Raw genomic sequence first — 21272 nt, forward strand, 5'->3', positions numbered from 1 at the left:
TTTTTTAATGCATTCTCGAGTAAGTTGTGGTCGAGGAGGTCGAATGCAGCACTGAGGTCAAGTAGGATGAGAAGGCCCGTCTTACCCTTGTCAATAATATCGAGCATTTTGGTCTGAAGGTCTAACAGGGCTGTCTCGGTACTGTGGGCAGGGCGGAAGCCGGACTGTTGTGGGTGGAGGGAGTTTGATTCCTCCACATGCGTCTGGAGTTGCATGGTGGCGATCCTATCCATGATTTTGAGGATGAAGTTGCAGTTTGTTATGGGTCTAAGGTTATTCGGGTTCCGTTGATAGAGATTGTTTTTTTTTACCAGGGGGGTTACTGTGACCTTTTTGATGGCATCAGGAACTTTCTGGTCTCTGAAAAGAGGCGTTAATGATCTTTGTCAAGGTGGGGGCGAAAATGTCTGAGTTGTCCAATATTATTTTGGGCGGGATGATATTCTCTGCACATGTCGTGGGTTTCATTGTCGCCAGTACCTTGATCATTTCACTGCTGTTGATCTCGGTGAACTTAAAAGTTCCAATACCTGATGTTGCGGTCTTGACTGGCAAGGTGACTGTCGTTTTTTTATTGGTCAGTGAGTTTATGATAGTGTCCCTGGCTTTTGCAATTTTGTTGAAGAAGGCGATCTGAGTATTATCACATTCTTCTTGTGAGGTTAGGAAAGGAGGGGTGATGGCTTTAGGTTTTGCTATAGATTTTAGAATATTGAACAGTTTGCTGGTGGAATTAGCGGCGGTAGAAATCTTTTTATTATAGAAGTTTTTCTTAGCCTCGGTTATCATATGTTTATATTTTATTTCACTTTCCTTCCAGAGGGCTTTATTGGCTGACGAGGGGTCTTTTAGCCAAGCATTTTCTCTGTTTCGTTTATCCCTTTATTGTTCTGCTAGTTCTTCGGAGAACCATTGTTGTTTTTTTTGAGTGGGTCTAGTTGACTTGGTTTGGAGGGGAGCTACTTGGTCTGTAAGATTTTCGAGATGGCTGAGTAAGTTTGCTAGCATAGTTTCACAGGAGTCATTCTCAGCTTGGTTATTTCAGATATATTCTACAGTGTATAGTAAATGTGTGCCTAGCTTCAAAACCAGAGGCATGTTGCCAATGTTTCTATTGTTCCTGTAATTTTGGAGCTTAAATTAGACTTTAAAACACAATTGTTTCACATTTCTAAATTTAACATGGCCTTCAACTCAATAGCTGAGTGGCCATGCACATTTCTGGCCAGCTCAAGCTTCTTGGCTTTTCACCAATGCTTGGAAAAACACTGAACGGAGTTATGGTGTACGTTTTGACATAGTGACTGTTTCAAACCTTTGCTAACCCTTGCACTTCTAGCTAGTATAAATGGACTGTACGTGCATTGGTGGATGTTAAAGCGGAATACAGCATGTGCATCTTTATCCGGGGCTTTAGACTGCTTTTAAGTCATTGCCATTTAGTAGCTAAGGAATTTCAATAGTGGCTGAAATAACATGACTAATGGCTTGCCCATCTCGACGGCACAACAGAGGATTTCCTTAGTTTTACTGTGCCATATTTTGGATGGCTATACACATTGTTGATTTAATGTAGGCTTTAGATTCCTATATGTGAATAGGGGCAGAGCAGAATGCTAGCATTATATTCAAGTACACTATTGCTTTTCTTGGGCATTGCTTGTTCGACTGTACTATCTGTAATGCTCATATTATCCCTACAAGTGAATACATGTGCATAAACAATGTTCACACAATTTAGTAGCTTTTAACGGTTTCTGTATTATGGGTATGAAGAGGAACTAAATTGCAAATGTAAAAGCTTGTTTTTATGATAAAACGGTTAAGAGAAATCTCATGACATCTAATATCAGTAATTTACACACAGGTAATAAGGATTGGTTCATAGGCCCACACAACTGTTCGTGAGTAACAGTAAACGTGTCAGGAGCTAAGGGTGGATGGATCTCTAGCCATAAAGCACAGTGATCTAACTTTCTCTGGAGTCTTATGTTGGTATAGTCCTTATCTCTGTAGCACAACTGTCACAGGCCCAGTTGGGCATTGTGTTTACATATGGGGCGAAGGTTAGGCTCATGCAAGTAGGGTATGAGCAGCGCTGGTCCTTGGGCCGGATCGCGCCGGATCCAAGATCCAGCAACAGATGTGTAGCCGGATCTCAGGACCCAGCCAGAGTCAGCCGCTGCAAAACCCAAATTATTTTGAAAAAAAAACAAAAAGAAATCGCCAGCAACAGCATGCAGTAGGGGGGCAAAGCAGCTCATTGCCGCCATGAGCTCTCTGCTAGCTCCTCCCTCCTGCGTGTACACAGCAGACTTTGATACAGGTCACAGCTGCAGGAAAAGCAAACTAACTTCCTCTGGTGACCCCGTGCATGGGCTCACCAGAGAAAGTTACAGTTCTCAGCCAGGACCCAGTTTATTTATTCATGCAATGTTTGTCGGATACATGGACCCCGGTTATTTATTTATGCGATGTTGGTCAGATATCTGTATCCGACAAACATTGCATAAATATACAGGAATCTGACAAACATCGCATGAATAAATAAATACCCCTATTAACATTGCATTGTGTGGGATAGTTCCAGCCACCCAACTGCTTTCAGAGAGGAGCTGCAGGAGCTGTGCCGGGTGGGGTTCAAGTAAACGAAAACTGCTTATGGCGAACAGAAATCACCCCGTTTGTATACTACCCAAGGAGAAGGTTTTTTATTTTATAAAATGGGATAAAAATTGTGCATTTTAAAGAATATTTATTTATTTGGATTTGTAGAGCGCACTGCAGCCCAAAGGCATTGAGGTGCTATAAGAGGAACGTAAGAAGGCTTGATTCCGGGTTACATGAATGCCGCCCATAGAAGTAATCTTATTACAGGGTACATGGTTACAGTTACAGAGGTGGATACGGTACAGGTTACTAAGTTACAGCAACATAGGTAGATGCAGGATAAACACATGGAGTGTCAAATAAAGAGCCTGGTTTTGATGGCCTTGCGAAAGGCTGCATGCGAGTCAATTAGTCTGATGTGTGGAAGGAGGTCGTTCCAGTGGGTGGCAGCCATAGTTGGGAAGCTACTGCTACCAGCACGCGCTTTGTGTATTTTGGGAATGGTTATTAAGTTGCAGTATGGCATTCAGCAACACTGGTAAAAACTATTATCTGCATAGTAAAGTAACTCATCACCAGTGCCAAAGTGGAATTGATACATAGTTTGGAAAAGAAGCAGCATGAAAGAAAAAGCGCTGTTTAAACTATTATTTTTCACATTTGTTTTGATCGGAGGTCAACTGCCAGCTCTGCCTTCTAAAGCCCTCCTCCTCAGGCACCGCCCCCCCAAACTCCACCCTCACCCCGCCCTTATGGAATCCCCCACCAATTTTTTCCCCATTTCCACCACTGGGTATGAGCAAAACCATGTCAATACAGGTTAAAATCCACCTCGACAATGACTACACCACAAATTCAGGAAATTGCATGCCCACAATCCATCTCTAGGTGACTGAAAGCTAGTTTTCTTAAACCCAAGATGGAAATCCTTCTTTGTAGTCCGCATCTAAGCCCAGCACCTGACCTAGTAACTAAATTTAAAAACCTTGGGGTCATATTTAACCAACTCCTCATTCCCTCTGCGTGCCTCCACATCAGCCTCCTGTCACTCTCCCTCCAACTGCTTCCTTCTGCTCCCATGCTCGAGCCTTACTTCTGCGCCAACCACCTCCACCACCAAATCTCCAACTCTTTCACACACCCTACTCCTGAAATCCCTGGGGTTTCATTGGACCCTACCTCCTCACACAGGTGCTCACATCACTGAGTGTGAGATCATTAGTATAGCCTGCAGACTGGTGTGTAGGGTTAGAGAGATTAAATTCACAGTTTGGATTTGGGAGATGCCAGGCTGCGCTTGCCACTTTGGTTAACAAACCTGTAACTCTGATGCTGCCAAGTGGACCTTGCTCTCACAGCATTTGCCTATGGGGCACAAACAGCCAATGCACTAGACACAACTCCTTTGGCCTGGCTCTTTTCGCTTTCTGTTCTGCCACACTTTAACCATAAGGTTTCTGCCACCCCAACCCACGCAACCAACCAGCTAGCAAGGACTTGAGAGCATTGTTGCACCCACCATCATGAATGAAATAGGCCTACAGCCCTTCCTTTTTAAATAGCAATTTTTTAAAGGTTAAATGCCTGTTCACATATTACTTTCTAACACTGAAATTTGCTATCAAGATACACACTCGATAACCAAGCATAATTCCACCCCAACTCCAGCGACTGCAGTTGATCCACACACTTGAGAAACATATTTACATCAATGCATGCTTTCATTTATACACTTTACATGGCGATTATAAAAAACAACCCCCAAACAAAAAATAAATAAATCGAAGATTAACTTCTAAAGTGTCATTTGGCTTATTTATTTATTTGTTTGCTCGTTAGGTGCTTATGCAATACGAACATACTGTTTGAAAGCGCCCGCAGGGAGGGAGAGTGGGAAAATACAGTACAAAATACAATATTTAAGAGCAGAGGGGGAAGCGGAGAGGGAGGGAGGGGGGTACGAACCTACTATGCCTTGTGAGTATTCTGAACGTACAAGTGCAGAAGGGAAGAGGGGGTAAATGATGGGTAATCCGAGCCAAGGACGAAGTGCTAGGAATGAAGAGTGCTACACGGCCTAGATAGAAACGTGCAGTTATGTGTGTGGCATCTAGCTAAGATTCCAGGTATATAGAAAATGCAACCTTAAGTCACATAACAAGAATTCATTTAACTTTCCATCTTTTAAAATGCTGAAGCCTTAAGTTGCATTGGGACAGGGATCAATATAGTTCACAAATAATAGGTGTCTGCGGCAGTCTATTGCAAGTTCAATAGTAGTAAAGGTCTACAATTGCCCATAGGTATGACCCAATACTCAAATAAAAGCTACCCAGATAACGGCATGTGTACAATGGAAGAAGAATTCTCTCGTTAACATTAGTTTGCCCGTAGGCTCATATTTCATCACTGAGCTAAATGTCCCATCAGATGGTGCTGCAGCCATTATTAGCTAAAAGAAACGGTCTGTCCTCAATCATGCGGTGATTGTGGAAAGCGAGAAAGGGCACCGAAAAAGCAGCTGCATAACGGGTTAGTACTGGGTCTTCTGTCGCCAGTCACTTCTGTTCTTATGCCCAAGACGACAACTCGCCCTGATCTCTGCACCCCGTTCCCTCCCGTTCTGCCTTTGCAAGAGAATAGAGAGTCAATGAATTTCAAACACAGATTTTGTTTTCTTACTGTTTATTATTACAAAGCAGATGGACAAAATTATAAAAAAAGAGAATCTCTTGCCACATGTAAACTGAGCTGTAAACAATGTCTCCTTAGTAACAGCCGCCACCCAAGTTTCCGAAGCATGCCATATCCATGGCGCAGCTTGCAAAGCCATCTCTGGTGCAGGTGTCCAAGCCTCCTCTGCAGTGAAGCTGCCCCACAAGTGAAGGTGCGTTGGACGGAGGCACAAGGGGGCATGCCACACCACATGCATCACTTGCGTCTGCACACAGTTTGCAATCCTTCAGGATATGTGTGCCCTTTAAGAAGAGAGTAAGATCATATTTAGCAAATTCAAGTCATCCCCTTTATTTATTTATTTTTTAAAATCAAACTTTGTAAAGCACATAGAAGTAGTCGATGCTTCCTGAAAGATTGGGATAAAGGTCGTACACCATTGTAGGCGAGATTCCCCTTTCTCAAAGCCTTATTCTGGTCTACTTTGCATTGGTAGGTGGTGCTGTTCTAGGGAGGTTTCTACATTACACTTTAACACTTTTACTCCTTGTCCAGAAGATGTGGAGCTGCAGAGGGCGGAAACTTTTACATTCAATAGTTGACAGAAAATAAATATTCTCCACGATTGTCTCCACCCCACACAGCCCAGTGCAATCATTTATACACATGTTTTCACCTCAGCATTCGGGCACTAGCAGAACATGAACGTATGCAATTAATCGCCAACGGCTCCTTCTCACCTCCCGCTCCATTTCCTCCAAGTAAAGGCCCAGAACATTGCCATCATTTGTAGACAGTTTGGCTTTTAGTGTAGATATGTCGGCCAAAGGTTGACATGTTTAGGAGATTTTCAGTAATCCAGTAACAAATCATTAATTAACCAAAGGCGCCCCAGTGTTGAACTCCTGTAGCCGTAGGGCACTGGTAACATCGGATTACATAGCCCCTCACCCCCCAATATCCTGGTGATAGAATACTGGTTAGAAGGAGCAGATCTGCAAACACTGCTGCGATCTATCTGCCTTCTGGGGAATTTCCATCATTTTTTAATTTGTCCTCTGGCTTGTTATGGCACCACATAACGGCATCACCAGGTTCCTCTGCTGTGATCTGCACCAGGCCCTGCGATCACATCAGTAACTGCATGACACACAATGGGCATCATTACAAATGGATTGGTATTACCCAACTGAATTACCACTATCGCCACTTGGTATGGTGGAATTACTGCCGGATTATAAATGGCGGTGGAAATCCACATTTTATTATGAGTCCATAGGTCTCTATGGGGCTTTTTTATCAGAATTACTGTCGGTAATTCTGCTGCTATGGTAATTCTGCCTATTTTGCACAATGCTGGAGGTAAATCCTAGCCTCCAGGACTATACTCTTAATATGGCGAAGCGGGAACATTGGCGGTCATTCCGTTGTCGCCCATTTTTTCCGTCATACTTGTAATGGGGCCCAAGTCTGTCATTACACAGGATCCCTATGAATTCTGTCTATATTTCTTATGCTACAAAAGAGCAGTCAGTACTAATGGCGACCCAAGCCTCTCTGCCTCGAGCACAATCTGGATTAGGCAGAGGTGGTGGCAGATTCCATGTCTGAAGAGGGGGAAACACAGGGAGTGGATACGAGTGGTCTTGAGACTCCATATCAAAATGGCCCAAATGCAGGGAAACATGTTGAGAGTTTGTCTTCACATATTTCGCCACCTCCAGGCCATGTTGCAGCTCAAATCAAGATGGAGTGTTTTGGGATGACATGACCGAAATCTGGGATTATCAACTAGGGTATTGCAATAGAACACAAAGTGTTCCAGGCCTAGCATCGTGGCCAATGCTCGGTCTGGCTTGCGTGGGTCAATATCCAGGAGGCCAAATTAGAAACCAAAGGGCATGCCTGCCCCACAATAAGTAGCTACAGAATTGTCCAACATTTAATACAGCCACTCAGCTCTACAAATGGAGGAGTGAGATTCATTGTATCCATCTACCCTCTGGCCGGCCGACAATGCACTGCTCCTCCGCACCCTACAGGAAATTAAGCTGATGTTCGCAGACTTTCTAAATATTCCCTCTCGCCTTCAGTCCTTCCACACTTGGTGTCAGCATTGCCAACCCTGCAGTCTGCCTATTCGTAGATCCACTTCTGGGAACAATCTTCCCAGCAAACCAGCTCTTCTGGACTGAACCAAAGGCCAATCTCCCGCCGTGCACTTTCTGTTGAGTCACTCCCATGAATCACGTTCCTGCAAGAAGAACAGGGGAAAACAGACTACATTGAGAACTTTTGCAACAAATCACGTTTTTTTGGCAAAGAGCAATCCTGGAATTACTCACTGAATTTTTGCACTCCAAGGGCCTAATAGAAGCCCGTTATAATGGCAAATCCCCATTGGAAAACGCTATGTGAATTAGGCCCCAAGTTTGGAGTCATTTCAACAAGTAGGGCACCACTCCCGTTCATCAACAGTTGCCCCTTTACCTTGTAGCCACTTAAATAACCACTGCATCTACACACCAAAGCCCATCCGCATCCAAAGCCAGGCCCCATCAAACTCTGCACGCTCATCTAAGCTTTTAAACCCCTGAGCATGTGGGTAAAACCAATAAGGTATTGGGCCGGTGTTCTGGGCCACCACCCGTCATTTGCGCTTGTGTTAGAGTTATTTAACCTCAGCTCCATTTTCCAAGTCCATGAACTCTAACAAGAATTTTACATTTACAAACTGCTGCATCAGGTCCTTTGTGAATCCTTCTCACCCCTGCACCAGTCCCTCAGATCATCTAACTCTGCAACCAAGCACGTGTCCATTCCTTCTAACATACACTTCCTAAAAATGTAAAGCTGCATCTGTTCCTTATTTAACTTCTGCATGTGCCCCTATTCCACCAACCCTTGTCCACAATCCCTTATTTCAACATCAACAATCTAGTCGTCAACCCCTGAACTCTGCCCCCAGTCCTTTAATCTCTGTGCTCGTCCTCTAGTCCATCGACCTCTTAACATTTTCCCTAGCCCATCCATTGTTGCGCTAGTCCATAAAACTGTTGCACTTGTTCACTTCTTGTTCAACCTCTGCATAGGTTCCCTAGGTCCATCGACCTCTGTCCCAGGAGCCACATTATGTTTTCTGTACACTTGGTCGCATGGTCTACAAACATCTCCCCTTATCCTGGAATCCAGAGATTCCTGAAACTGTTCCTTACTTTGAACAACCTTTGCAGCTGAGCCTTTGTGCTTCCACATCTGCACCTTTATGTTCACTCAGCAGCATGTTGAGTTGAATACCTCATCACCCCATTCTTTTAGGCAGTGTGTAGCCTCAACAGGCATGCAGATATAATTATTTCGGGTTAGAGATCGTTTTTTTTTTAATTTAAGTGTAGTATTTTATAGTTAGCAAAAGTCAACTTTTAATACAAACCATCCAGATCATTTAACCACAGGTAATACCTTGCTTTAGAATAAAATCCCATTCCATTTGCACCTTCCAATTACAGTGATATTTCAGTCCGTCAGAGAAGCTAACCTTTGAGTAGTGTTCCTCCACAGCATAGTGAGGTAAATAATGCAAGCTTCACAACACCCAGCCATGAAAAGTGACCAGAGATTGTTCCCAGAAAGGCTTGGGTTCAAGCCGGCTGATCTCAAGCGCTGTTTCGCGCAGTCTTATCAAGGAGTTACAGTTGAACAAGAGATATTTGTCAGACTCCAGTTCATTTTCCCTACACAATCGACAGATTCTAGCATGCCTAGGAATTTTATGCCATGCTCCCATGATTTCCAAGGACTTAACTACATTGAGGTAGTCCCAAACAAGTGAATTACCTAAAAAATGATACATGTAGGTAGGAAGATGCGCCCCATCTTGGATATACTCAATATACAGAGTGGCATTACTTTTAATGGCAAGGTTCACAGTCAATTGCTCCCTCCTTGCAGTAACAAGTATAGTTTTCATGATCAGTTTAAATTGCTTAAGGGGCATGCCGAGAACATTGTAGGGGGCATCCAGCCACCTGTCAGAAAAACCCTCAACTGTTGTGCTAGAACTAGGGGACATGCGGCTAGCTCTAGAATGCAAGACACCGTATATGAGATTGTGCAAGGAGGCAGGAGGCATCAATAGAATTTACCAGCTTACAGTATGTTGATAGTAAGCCCAATTGGTAACGGATCAGAATTGGAATGAAGTTAAGTTCGAAATATATCATTTCTGCAGCAGTATCGGCAGGCAATCTAAACAACTGTTTTAGTAGCATGGATTCTAGTTTAGAGAGCTCCGACTGGAGCTGGGGGCGCTGGTCTCTGCTCCATACAAAATAATCTGCAACATTTTAACTTGGTATAGCCTGAGCAAAGCCCCAATAGAGTACCCACTGCCCGACCGGGCGAAGGACCCAATGGTGCCCGCAATCTGGCAGATCTTTGCCTTGGTAACTTATGGTTCTTCCCACTAAGTTTTGAGTCCAATTGAACACCAAGATATCGATAATCAGAGACTAACACAAGTGTCCTCCACATCATGCGCCACTTAAATTCTAGAGGGCTGCTTATTTCGTGGGTTGAAAATCATGACACTTGCAATATTCAATTTGAGAGAATTAGCATCAGAAAATGACTGCAAGGAATCCAGTGAGGCTTGGAGCCCACCCGGGGTCAAGTCAAAGAGTACGAGGTAGTCTGCGTAACCCATCCACTGTATCGGAGTGTCTCCAAGTTTTGGTGGAATGGTGGATAGGCTAGCAAGGGCCTCACCTAGGTTAGCCAGACATAGGTTAAACAGCATAGGCGCTAGGGTACAACCTTGCTCAATCCCTTTGCAGGTTAGGGGCCACCTAGTAAGGGCGCCACGCTGATCTATTGCAACTTTGACCATTGTTTGTTGGTGCAAGGCAATCATCTTTAGCAGGCCAGGCGGGATCCCCCATGATTGCAGCTTTCTACACAACCTAACCCTGTCCACAGTGTGAAAAGCCTAACTAAAATCGCTATAAGCCATGTAGACAGGGGCACTGTGGATATGGCCAGACTGCTGAAAGATGGTAGCAAGGGCAAAGCCATTAGTGGAGGCGTTCAGGCCCTTTCGAAAACCTGTTTGATTGTATGGGATGATGTTCTTACTCTCAGCCCAGGACCCTAGGTCTTCTAACAATACTCTGGCAAAACTCTTGGCCGGGGCATCGAGCAGGGCCAGCATACGATAGTTGCCCGGATCAAGGTGGCTACCATTTTCGTGAACCGGGACAATGATACTGTCCCGCCAAGAGGCAGGGATACGCTGTATCTCGCTGATCCAATAAAAGAGCCAATACAGTGCATTTGCCCAGACCTCAGATTTTATCAGAGGATTACAGATTCCATCTGGGCCAGGTACTCGAGATTACTTACTATCCAATATAACCCTGTAGATGTCATCAGGGGTCTTGGTAAAAGTCCAGGCTGCAGAGTCAACCTCTGGCATATTGATGGCAGGTTCAGTGCCCCTCAGAGTAGATTGAACTTGAACACTCCAATCCTGGTTTTAGACCCGATTAAGATCTCTGGTCAGGGCCTTTCTCCCATTGATGATTTTCCAAAACAAAAATAGTGTTATTATCGAGAGATGCTAGGACGTTTTCGCGTCATAAATCAAATTTCCATAATTATTGGCGACTTGATGGAATCCACACAACCAATAAACATAATAATCTGCGGTAATATCAACATAGATTACTTTAAGCCGCTAAATTCACAAAAAGCAAGCCTTGCAAAAGAATGGTTGGAAGAATTAAAAGCTCGCAACCTCACAATACTAAATGGATGTACCCGTGGAGACATTCCACCTGGTTCAACGTGGCGAGCTTACATCCACCATTGACTATATGTTTGCATCGGACGCCCTTCACTCACTAGTCAAATCTCTAGAGGTTGTTCAAATGCACAACAGCGACCATGAGATGCTAAAAATGGAGTTCTCAACTTTTAGTAACAAGCCTGGTTCAGAGTGGTCAACACAGGTAGTGGTGGAAGCTAGTAGAATCAGATTGTGGCTAGATACAAATGAGGTCGCGTATTTATCTGAACAATTTCACAAAGGAGGCTCAACAGTGGAATATGCACCGCTGCTATCTGAGTTTAAAGCAAAAAACATAGGGCTTAAAAATCAGTCATTCAAAAAGACCCATTGCTTCGATTTAGAAGTGCTCAAAAGGAAACGTCTGATGTTTTCAACAATCCGTAAAAACAAAATGTTCCCGAGCCAAGTAAGAAAAGTGAAAAATCAGCTGGCGAAACAAAACTACAAAAATTGGCTCAAAGGTTACAGGCACCTTCTGTTACAGCATGACGCAGAGAAGATGCTGATGTGCTTAAAAAACAAAAACAGTGGAGATTTTTGGCGCATTATTAATAACCTTGAAGCACCTCAAATGTAACTCCAAGCCTGCATGGTGACGGAAGCTGAATGGCAGACACATTATGACACCCTTTACAGTAAACCTAATGTCTCCCCAATTCCATCTGCCCCAACTGAATCATCTTGGGATACATACTCTTCAAAAGAAGACATCACGGCCATAATAAAAAAAGCAAACAATTCCAGGGCACCCGGACCAGTTGGTCTAACGAATTTCACAATCAAGCAACATCCCGATATCTGGGCAGACGTGTGTCTGGAATTGTTTGAAAGGATAGGAGTACAACAGCAGACTCCAAGGTCCTGGAAATCGGCTATAATCATACCTATTTTCAAGAAGGGAAATAGAGCCTGTCCTAAAAACAACCGTCCAGTGGCACTGCTGGATGTTCTTGGCAAAATCTATGCTACAGTGCTACAAAGAGAACTGATCGAATGGTCCATAAAGGCTAAATCGGGTAGACATAAGACAAGCTGGATTTGTTAAATACGTTGGATGCTCGCTGAATCTACTTATTCTAAACTTGCTGAAGATGGAGGCCATACGTACCAACACTAAAGTTTACCTTGATTTTATCGACTTCTCCCATGCATTTGACACTATTAATCGTGAAATTCTGTGGAACAAGTTTGCGACTATGGGGCTGTCCAGCTGCTTTGGCAAATGCAATTAAAGATCTACACACAGAAACATCGATCCGTATCCGACTAGACCAAGCAGGAACGCTCTCCAAAGAGATCAAGATGCACAAGGGTGTGAAGCAGGGATGCCCATTGGCCGCCGCCATCTTTAGCCTCTTTATATCAGACATTGGGGACGCCATAAATTCTGTGCGATCTTTTCCTCCCAACTCCACATGTCTCACATCAGTTGGCTGTTATACGCAGATGATTTGATTGTACTAGATATAACAGCTATTGGCCTCCAGAGAAAGTTAGATGCAGTACAAAAATATGTGACCAAGAATCAACTGGAGATTAATACCTCCAAATGTGAAATCATGGTGCTTAACAACTTGAGAACAGCTCGAAACAAAACCAAAAGTAAAGTTACATGGAAGCTGGGCCATGATTCGGTAGGCTTGTCAAGCAGCGTAAAAATATCTAGGCATGCGGATAAGCTCTAATATAAACGACGGCCCGTGGATCACTGAAATCAGGAGGAAATGTCACCAACTTGCCAATCAAGCACTTCTAAATAAAAAATTTGGAAGGTTTTCTCTAATTCCAGTTCGAAACTTTTACCAACAAAAGGTCTCTCCAATTCTAACGTATGGAGCTGAAAATGCACTAGGATGTCCCGAGTCCTTGTGGTCCACATTGGAGAATACGTTCTGGTCCAAAGCATTGAGCCTGCCAAAGGGACTGTCCAGGACATGTATAAGGTATGAACTGGCACTAACCTCATTGCATGGTAGAATTTATTGGAACCTCTTGTCCCTATTTCGCAAAACACAAAAACGCGAGAACATTCCGCAGTTTCAGATCCTACATGCCGTATCCTCTGAGGGAAATAACATGGTATCAATGTGGGCCAAACGCTGTGAAGATCTTCTCGCGGAGTTAGATATTAACTTAGAAACATTACACGACAATCCTGATGCTGCAAAGCTAAAAATCTGGCATGCTGACCGGGGCGGCGACATGTGCACAAAGATCTGCCAACACTCTGAGGGCCGCTGCACCGACCGAAGCAAGGGCGCTTAATGAACTTCAAAGGTACATAGGCCTGTTCCCGAGTGCGAACGCAAGGAGAGTGTTTATGCTGTTTAGAATGAACGCCTTCAAAACTAAAGAGCGGCTTAAAGTATGGGATTGTAATACATCCTTAGACACAGCGTGCAGATTCTGTGCATGTGAGGTGGAGACTCTCAAACATTTGATACTGTTCTGTGGCAAATTGAGAGATGTGCGATCAATTCACCTGGGCTCATGGGCTGAGGAACATCTTTCATTACGTGCCGACGAATGGTGGGAGAAAATGTTTAATGGGACTGACATGAAACTGATACTCCCATTCACATCTTTCTTAACAGTGATTGAGAGCTTGTTGAAATCGAACTTACCTCAATCTTAATGACTGGTTGATAGAAAGATGCAACAGCTAACTTGGGCCTGGTAGGACTGGGAATATTTAATGAGTTATTGTGAAGGAATTGATGTTTGTTAAAAAAAAAAAATGTTTAAAGGTTTGTTTTTAAACCAATAAAAATATCTTTTTTTTTTTAAATAGGGCACATTGCACCTGATGCTTGTGCAATTTAAGCCAACTGTCGTAGTCCAGCTGTGGTAGTCCTTTTTTGCGGACCAAGCTGCACTGACAAATCCTGCAGAAGAGAGTCCAACATGTGCCATTCTCCGAAGGTCTTTGCGCACGGCCCTTTTCCTTTCCATGATATGCTTGTCAGAGATGAATGCGTTTTTTTTTTGGGGCCAAGACCGATGCGAGAGCGGACAGCTGTTTAATCGTAGTTTGCTTCATAATGTCCTCCACACAGGTTTCATAGGTGTAGATTATCAGATGGGCAACCGCAGGTGCATAGCCAGCGTCAGCAGGAGCTGATCTGAGTGAAGTCTCCAGTAAGGGGAGAGCCATGGTAGATGCTACCTCAATGTTAAGGTCGCTCCAAGACAATCAGTTACATTGTGCATTAAACTCTAGAGACTCCAAAGGGACTGAGATCGCTGGAGAAGACAGCAAATCCAAACTTGCTATGAGGGGAAGTGATCGCTCTCCTCCCTGTGAAATACACACATGTCGATAAGCATATGCACAGCATTGGTGAAGAAGATGTAGTCAATGATGCTCCCGTTTTCATGACCCATTCTGGTGAAGAGAGGAGAATCTGACGGGTATGCTCCTTTGAATATCTTGAATCCAGCCAGATATAGAAGGTTGGCCCAGGTTTTTCTCACGTTGGCAGGGTTTGACTTGCCTGTCGCTCAGTGAAGAAGAGTGGTCAACCTTTAACTCCTTCCAATTGGCATTTTGAGAGATCCTAGCGTTAACGTTGCCACAGATAATGGCAGGCTGTGAGCCGACCCAAGCAGTGGCATGATACTCTACTTCTTTCATGATGACCTCATCCGAGTTGATGTAGGGTGGATGGTAGAAGTTAATTATTAGCTCACTTCTCATGGAGGAATCGCCAGAGACTTGGACTCTGCCATTTAATGCATTCTTAGATGTATTGGGAATATGGGTCAACCCAGAGGTTTCCCAACTCTGAGCCAGACCCCCCCCCCTACCCCCTAGGTCGACCCCCAAGTCCCTGTGTGGCTAAAGAGGAAAGGATATTCCACCCATCAATCAATGGTTCAGTGAGCCAAGTCTCCTGTAATGCTATTACAGTTAAACTGTCAATGTGCTCAAGCGGGCCGTCATGTGCAAAAAGATGGCGATTTCCCCACAGTGTTTCCATTCAGCAGGAGTAAAGGTAGACTAGGAGTGCTGCGATCTACTTTGTTCCACGAGATTCACCGGTCATTCCCAGTGGCACTAGTCACCCCCTTCGTCCCCCAGCAATGTCCGCCCCACTTAGATAAAGCCGCTCTTCATCGTTTAAGCTCTAGGTTCTTGTTGTGATGCTGTCCCTGCCCTAGCCCAGGTGTCACTACGAGTTCGTTTATAGGTCTGGGATAACCGTGTGGGGTGCTTGGCGAAGGCATCTACATCGCCGACCATAGCAGGAGGCCCTCCAATTCCATGGTTGTCTTTGGAGAATTTACCTTCAGTAGAAGTTCCAAATCGATCTTCAACTTCCACAACACTGCATTCATAGCCTAGTCTATGGAATGAAGAAGAATAGTCCATCACATAGTCAATAAAGTAGTTTGATTCAAAGAACACAAGTGAGGTAGCCTGGTTAACATTTTCGCACATATCGACAATTTTAATGTCATTGCTGTTGATGAAACGTAGCGGTAGAAATAGATGGAGAAGATCCAACAGTCTGGTGCAGTTCAGGTAGAGTAGTGTACTGTCCCCAAATAGGCCCTGTATTTGGAGAAACCTTACTTTGCCATAGTATAGGTGATTAGAGGTAGTCAATGAGTTGCAAGAGCCAGATCTGCAGGGCTCAATTCGATCAAAGGCATTGGTTACAGTACAGCCTTCTGCCAAGGGCGGTGCCGCAGCCCCAAGGCAAATGAACAGCTTTTCCAGATTAAGGATTTGGTCATTACTCGTAGGCGGATCAAGGTTTTGTTCATTAGCTCTCTGCTAAGAACAAGGCTTATTCCCAGGTCGGTCCTGTGCTGCCAGGTTTAGGGGGCCAGGTATAGGCTTAGGGGCATGATGGAATGTTGGTGCCCCACCTTAGAAAGTTAATTAATTGTCAGCAAGCATTCTGCTCATCTCTTCCAAGAGCGGCAGGATGTCTGATACAGTTATTCAATTTGGTGCCCGTCATCCAACAGGGATAGGCACATTTCCCTCCAAACAGATAACCTCAGCCTAATTACAGGCTGCTAGCCCAACTTTGACAATTGGGCGTCCACAAAACAGCAGTTGATGCAGGCCAAGATCAGGGTAACAACGAGGGTATTGAGCTCCTCAGCCACTGAATGGGGCAGCACAATGCTGGTGGTTTTGTTTTTTGGGAGCCACAAGCTGTGCCAGCCCTGCTTCTCACTCCCGCCGTATTCCCGGGCCGGCAAGTGAGGCCTAGGGAGTCGACACACTCCTGTGACCCAACAAGTACTCTCACTGCTAATCCCAGCTGGAGTCAATCTAGACTCAGACAGTCCGGCCCAGCGTCCTCATGTTGGCTCTCAGGACACTGTCGCGGCCGGTCCCCCAAGTGTCTCCTTTCGATCCTGTACAAGCACCACCACCACTGCTGCTGCTGCTACGTCACTTTGAGAAAACAACCTACTAGCATCTTCAACGACTTGTCCAAAAACGAAGCTGCACCTGCAACCAAAAGGCCACTTCCGACAAGATCCAGTTAGAGATAGTGACCTCAGAGCAGTAAGCATTTATCACTTTTTTGTGGGCTATACTCCGCCTACTGCATGGCTGATGTGGTTCAAGTGTCCCACTACCGACCTGCTTCGTGCCTTGTATGGCCCAGAGAAGACCCATGCTATCTGCTGAAAAGGTGGCCCTCAAATAAAATTAAATGGTTGCGAGCCCTCTAAATAGAAGAGATCTCCTTGGTGTACTTTCCTCCAACTCTATCAAAGACCCTAAGAGTGAAAAGCAGATTACATGCTGTGACAAAGTCCACTGCTTGGGACCGTGGGGTACCCAAAGGGGCCAGGGGCAGCAACAGGCCACATGATGGTGCTTCCAGGGGTGACCTGGGGAGGATGCCATGATTACCCCCTCCATGCAAGCACTGAAGGCAAGGGTTTGTCCAGTTGCCACCATACATGCTACTGGGCCTTTAAGAGAATTAAGAACAGCTGAGCCAGGAGTGCCCACATGATCAGCCCACCTTGCACAGCTGCAAAAATAGATACAAATCTACATAGAAGAAAAGCAGAAGCTGACCTACTATGGGAAAATTAGAGAGGCGGTCAGCCCATCCGCTAAAGTTCTCCTCTGTCCTACACCTAAGACCACGAAGGCTGGCAGAGTCCGCCCAGAGGATGTGGCCAGGGAGTGGCAAGCAGAAAGAGGAACTCCCACGGGGAGGGACTAGCCAACTCCGATATTCACATCAGAATGGTAAGCCATCTCCACGAGAGGGAGTGGGCGGGTCAGGCAATCCCTATACAGTTGCCCAAGGATATGCACTTGGTGTCCATTATTACATCAGGCAGAAGCTGGTGGAGCCAAGGCCCTTAAAAACGAAAAAAAAAGACTGTGGGTGTCCGGATTGAAGTCCGGAGGATGTCATTTGGAGAGAACAACCAGGGAAGATATGAGGCCAGAGAGAGGCAGCCCAGGACTATAGGAAGCTCGAGGAGAGACCCAAGGAAGTGAGAGAAAGTCAACCCAGTGTGCTGGGGAACTAGGCCCATTGGGGGAATATTTATTATGGAGAAAGGAAAGTAGGAGACTCAAAGTGCTCAGAAAAGGACCAAGAGGGCTGGGAAAAGAACCCAGTGGGCTGGGATGAGACCCTAAAGGTTGGGAAGAGGGCGAGTGCGAGATGGCTGAAATGAGAATGTCTCAGAAGGCAGGGCAGACAGCGATCCACAGGGCAGAGAGCAAAGATGAGTCTTGTCAAGAGAGGAACCCAGAAGGCTGGGGAAGGAGAGAAGTGGGTTGGGGAAGGGGGCGGGGGGAGAATTGCTTGACGAGGAACTGTAACTGTAAAGAGATGGATTGAGAAGGAAAGGGGGATAGAGGAAAGTGATAAATTGGTAAATGAGTTGTGTGTGGTGGACAGGTGGAAAAATAGCCAGAAGGGGAATGATGAGGTGATAGAAAGAAGTGAAGGGGAAAGTTGACAGAACATCAAAAAGTGGAAGTACGAGGTGGTAGACAGAGAAGTCGAGGAACATCAAGGGGGTGTGGGGAGACTGGTGTGGTTAAAGAGTGGAGCAGCATCAAGGAGGTAGAGTGAGATCTTCTACCAAGCAAGAAAGTTGAGAAACAAGCACATGGCAGAGTGGTGAGAGGGTACTCCAGGGAGAGACCCTCAGGTATGAATTAAAGGAGAGGAACCTGGGGCCAGAGACCCATGGCCCAAATGCCCTCTGGGAGGATACTGCTTCCTGACTGCTGTAAGGAAGGCATGTATCGAACAGTGAAGACAGACAAGTGATCACAGTTCAAGGGTGTTTCTTGAACTTCAATGGGTTGGTTAATGCCTATTTAAACCTAAATCTAAGGATGGGAGCAAGCTACGACCATCAAATAATAATAAACCAGTCCTAGTCGAGTCTGTCAAAATAAAAGGGCCTTTACTAAAAAAAACTTCACACAATCTTCTACTACGTTTCTGCTGCTTCTTAGCTGGATACCTTAAAGAGACCTTCGATCGAGCACCCTCGTGGTGCCGGACCACTGTCACTGGTATTTTATCTTTCTCCATAAATGTTCAAACATCCATCAGCAATTAAGCTTTCCTCGCGCCTTTCACCACAAGCTTTTCAATCTTCGTTCATGCGTTCTTTATACAATGTTGCCGCTACCAAGCTTGACTTCAACACAGACCGGTCTCGCATCGGCCTCCCCAACTCACCAGCTGTGTTGATCTCTCTGGCGCAGCTTTGATCTTGGAGCAAAGGACAGCGGCTGCTGTTCCTCCCTGACTCGGTCAGCCGTGCAGGAGGGCCCCGGGTATTCCTTCTGGGTTTGCCGTCTTTCTTCCCTCATTCAGCTGTCGTCGGGAAAGTACTGTTCCATTGTGTCCCTTTGCCTTGCTCAGAGTGTGCTCTTGTGCCACCTTTTATCCTTGTGGGGAAGTTTAATGGAAGTCAGGTCTGAGCGATTACCAGTAATTGCCTGACCATAGTAGTGGGACATATCGGGTACAATGCTCGGGTGCGGGTCTGTTTTCTCCCAGAGCATCTGTCGGTGTGAATGCGTTTGTAGAGGGAAAGGGGGGGGGGCATAGAGTTGCAAAATATCTATTGGTAGGAGGGGGTAAAGGTGTTATAGGGAGGGGGATACTGCCTCTTGCCATCAGGTGTCCCACTCCCTGAAGACCCCTCTACCCAGATGATCCTCCCGCACTAGTCCACCCCAAGGGTCTGGATCCAAAGGCGATGGCCGTGCCCTGGATACCTGAGAGAGAGACACCCCTGGGGGACCAGAGGGTGGGACACTCTCTGGTTTCCCACACTCCAGAACCACCATCAGGCTTCCGCGCAGTTGTAAAAACCTAAAAGGAGGCCTCTTAACTGTCCCTCAATTACCCAAGTCCATTTCCAAGGGAGGGAACTAGGAGTTCTATAAGCTGAGCCTTTGCTAAGAACAATGGGGAAAGTCCCAGAGTAGCTGCAAGAGAACTTTCATTTGGAAATGTTTTGCTTAAACCAAGATGGCCATACCCCCACAATTAGGTTAAGCTGATGGAAGCGACGAAAAACTTGGATTTACTGAGAACAGAAAACTTTGCTTTGAACCCCCTTTTTAACCTCAACAGATACAGACCTTTGAGTTACTCCAAAGACTTGATCAGCCTGACCACAATTTAGGGATTTTGGTGCACAATCCTGACCTGTGTGAGATTTGGTTTACCACTGCAAACACTCCCAAAGAGCTCCTGAGAACCCCATTTTCTGTCCGGCCGGTATTAGTATAAGGCTGTACCACCTGAGAACATTTGGTAGCATAGAGAGAACAGCCAAGCTCATTTTAGGTGGGAGAGTGGGCTGTAGGAAAGTACAGTGAACTTATAGCATACATGGTTTAAAAGAATCACTTGGCCCAGACGTATTGTAGACAAAAACAAAAATGGTTTATGTCAAATACAAATCAGCCAACATAAATCTTGGAGGAAGTAAGCACTTTGCCATAGAGTATCAAGACAATATAAAAACACAACACAAAGCCCCCACACCCACCAGGAACGAGGATCCGGCGAGGAGCACGCTGCATCAGAGCGGCAGCTGGCCCTCCCCGCCCGCAGACACCAGCTGATGCTGCATCTTGCCCTGCCTGGGCACCCCATCGCCTCCCTGGCACCCTTGGCCCCCCATCTTCGCTTTAAAGCCACACGCGCCGACATCCACCTTTTCAAAATGTCGGGCGCGATGCGGCACGGAAACGAGGCTGAGACGCCTCTACGTTGCTAGGCAACATGTATTTGTATTTATACTTAAATACAAACATCCGCCGGCAGGCGGAAGAGCCGGCGGCCATCCGACCCTGTTCGCCGCTTTGCAGAGTGAAGTCCCCTGCAAAGGCGGAGGAGTAGTGTTCTTCCCGCTATCGGCGGTCACCACCTGTGAGTACATCACTACTGTAGAATTTCTACTCGCACAGCTAACAATCTCTATGGCAGCATCTCCTACCAGCATTCTACCTTTGACCTACCTCTAACTTGGCATGTGCTTAATTCCGTACTAACTCCTCTGCCTATTACGATATGCGCACCACGTCATCTGCTTAACTACCGCCTTGCCTTGCTGCATACAGCTGCCTCACCGGATTATGCTATCCTGGCCTATTCATATCTCGTGTGCACTGTATCCTATGATGTGTATTCTGCCCCAGGGTCAATAACTATCCACCTATGACTATTGCTGTACCCTATGATCGCTATCAGTATACACTGATTTGTGTCGTGACATTTGGTCACTACAGACCTCACCCGTCTTACTATAGCTGACTTTACTACCACAGCACTATAGGGGTCTCTCCGTGTTCTGCCTTCACCAAGCTTATGTCTTGACTAACCTGCAAGGCTATTGTACCATGCCTTATGGTCGCTAATGGACCACTGTGCTGTGCCTTATGGTCGCTAATGGACCACTGTGTTGTGCCTTATGGTCGCTAACGGACCACTGCAATTGTGTTGTGCCTTATGGTCGCTAACGGACCACTGTGTTGTGCCTTATGGTCGCTAACGGACCACTGCAATTGTGTTGTGCCTTATGGTCGCTAACGGACCACTGTGTTGTGCCTTATGGTCGCTAACTGACCACTGTACTGTGCCTTATGGTCGCTAACGGACCA

The 21272-nt window shown here is 45.6% G+C and overlaps 1 protein-coding gene across 1 annotated transcript in view; it reads right to left on the reverse strand.

Annotated features, from left to right (window-relative positions):
* Positions 1 to 5278: 5278 nt before the first annotated feature.
* NME3 (NME/NM23 nucleoside diphosphate kinase 3) overlaps positions 5279 to 21272 on the reverse strand; it is a 77963-nt gene continuing 61969 nt past the window's right edge. The window contains exon 5 of the mRNA XM_069646992.1: positions 5279 to 7540. Within this exon, the coding sequence (XP_069503093.1) occupies positions 7423 to 7540 (118 nt within the window). The 3' untranslated portion in view covers positions 5279 to 7422. The remainder of the gene's footprint in view (positions 7541 to 21272) is intronic.

Source organism: Ambystoma mexicanum, chromosome 2q, assembly GCF_040938575.1.
Source record: "Ambystoma mexicanum isolate Mex_15411 chromosome 2q, UKY_AmexF1_1, whole genome shotgun sequence".
Classification (NCBI taxonomy): domain Eukaryota; kingdom Metazoa; phylum Chordata; class Amphibia; order Caudata; family Ambystomatidae; genus Ambystoma; species Ambystoma mexicanum.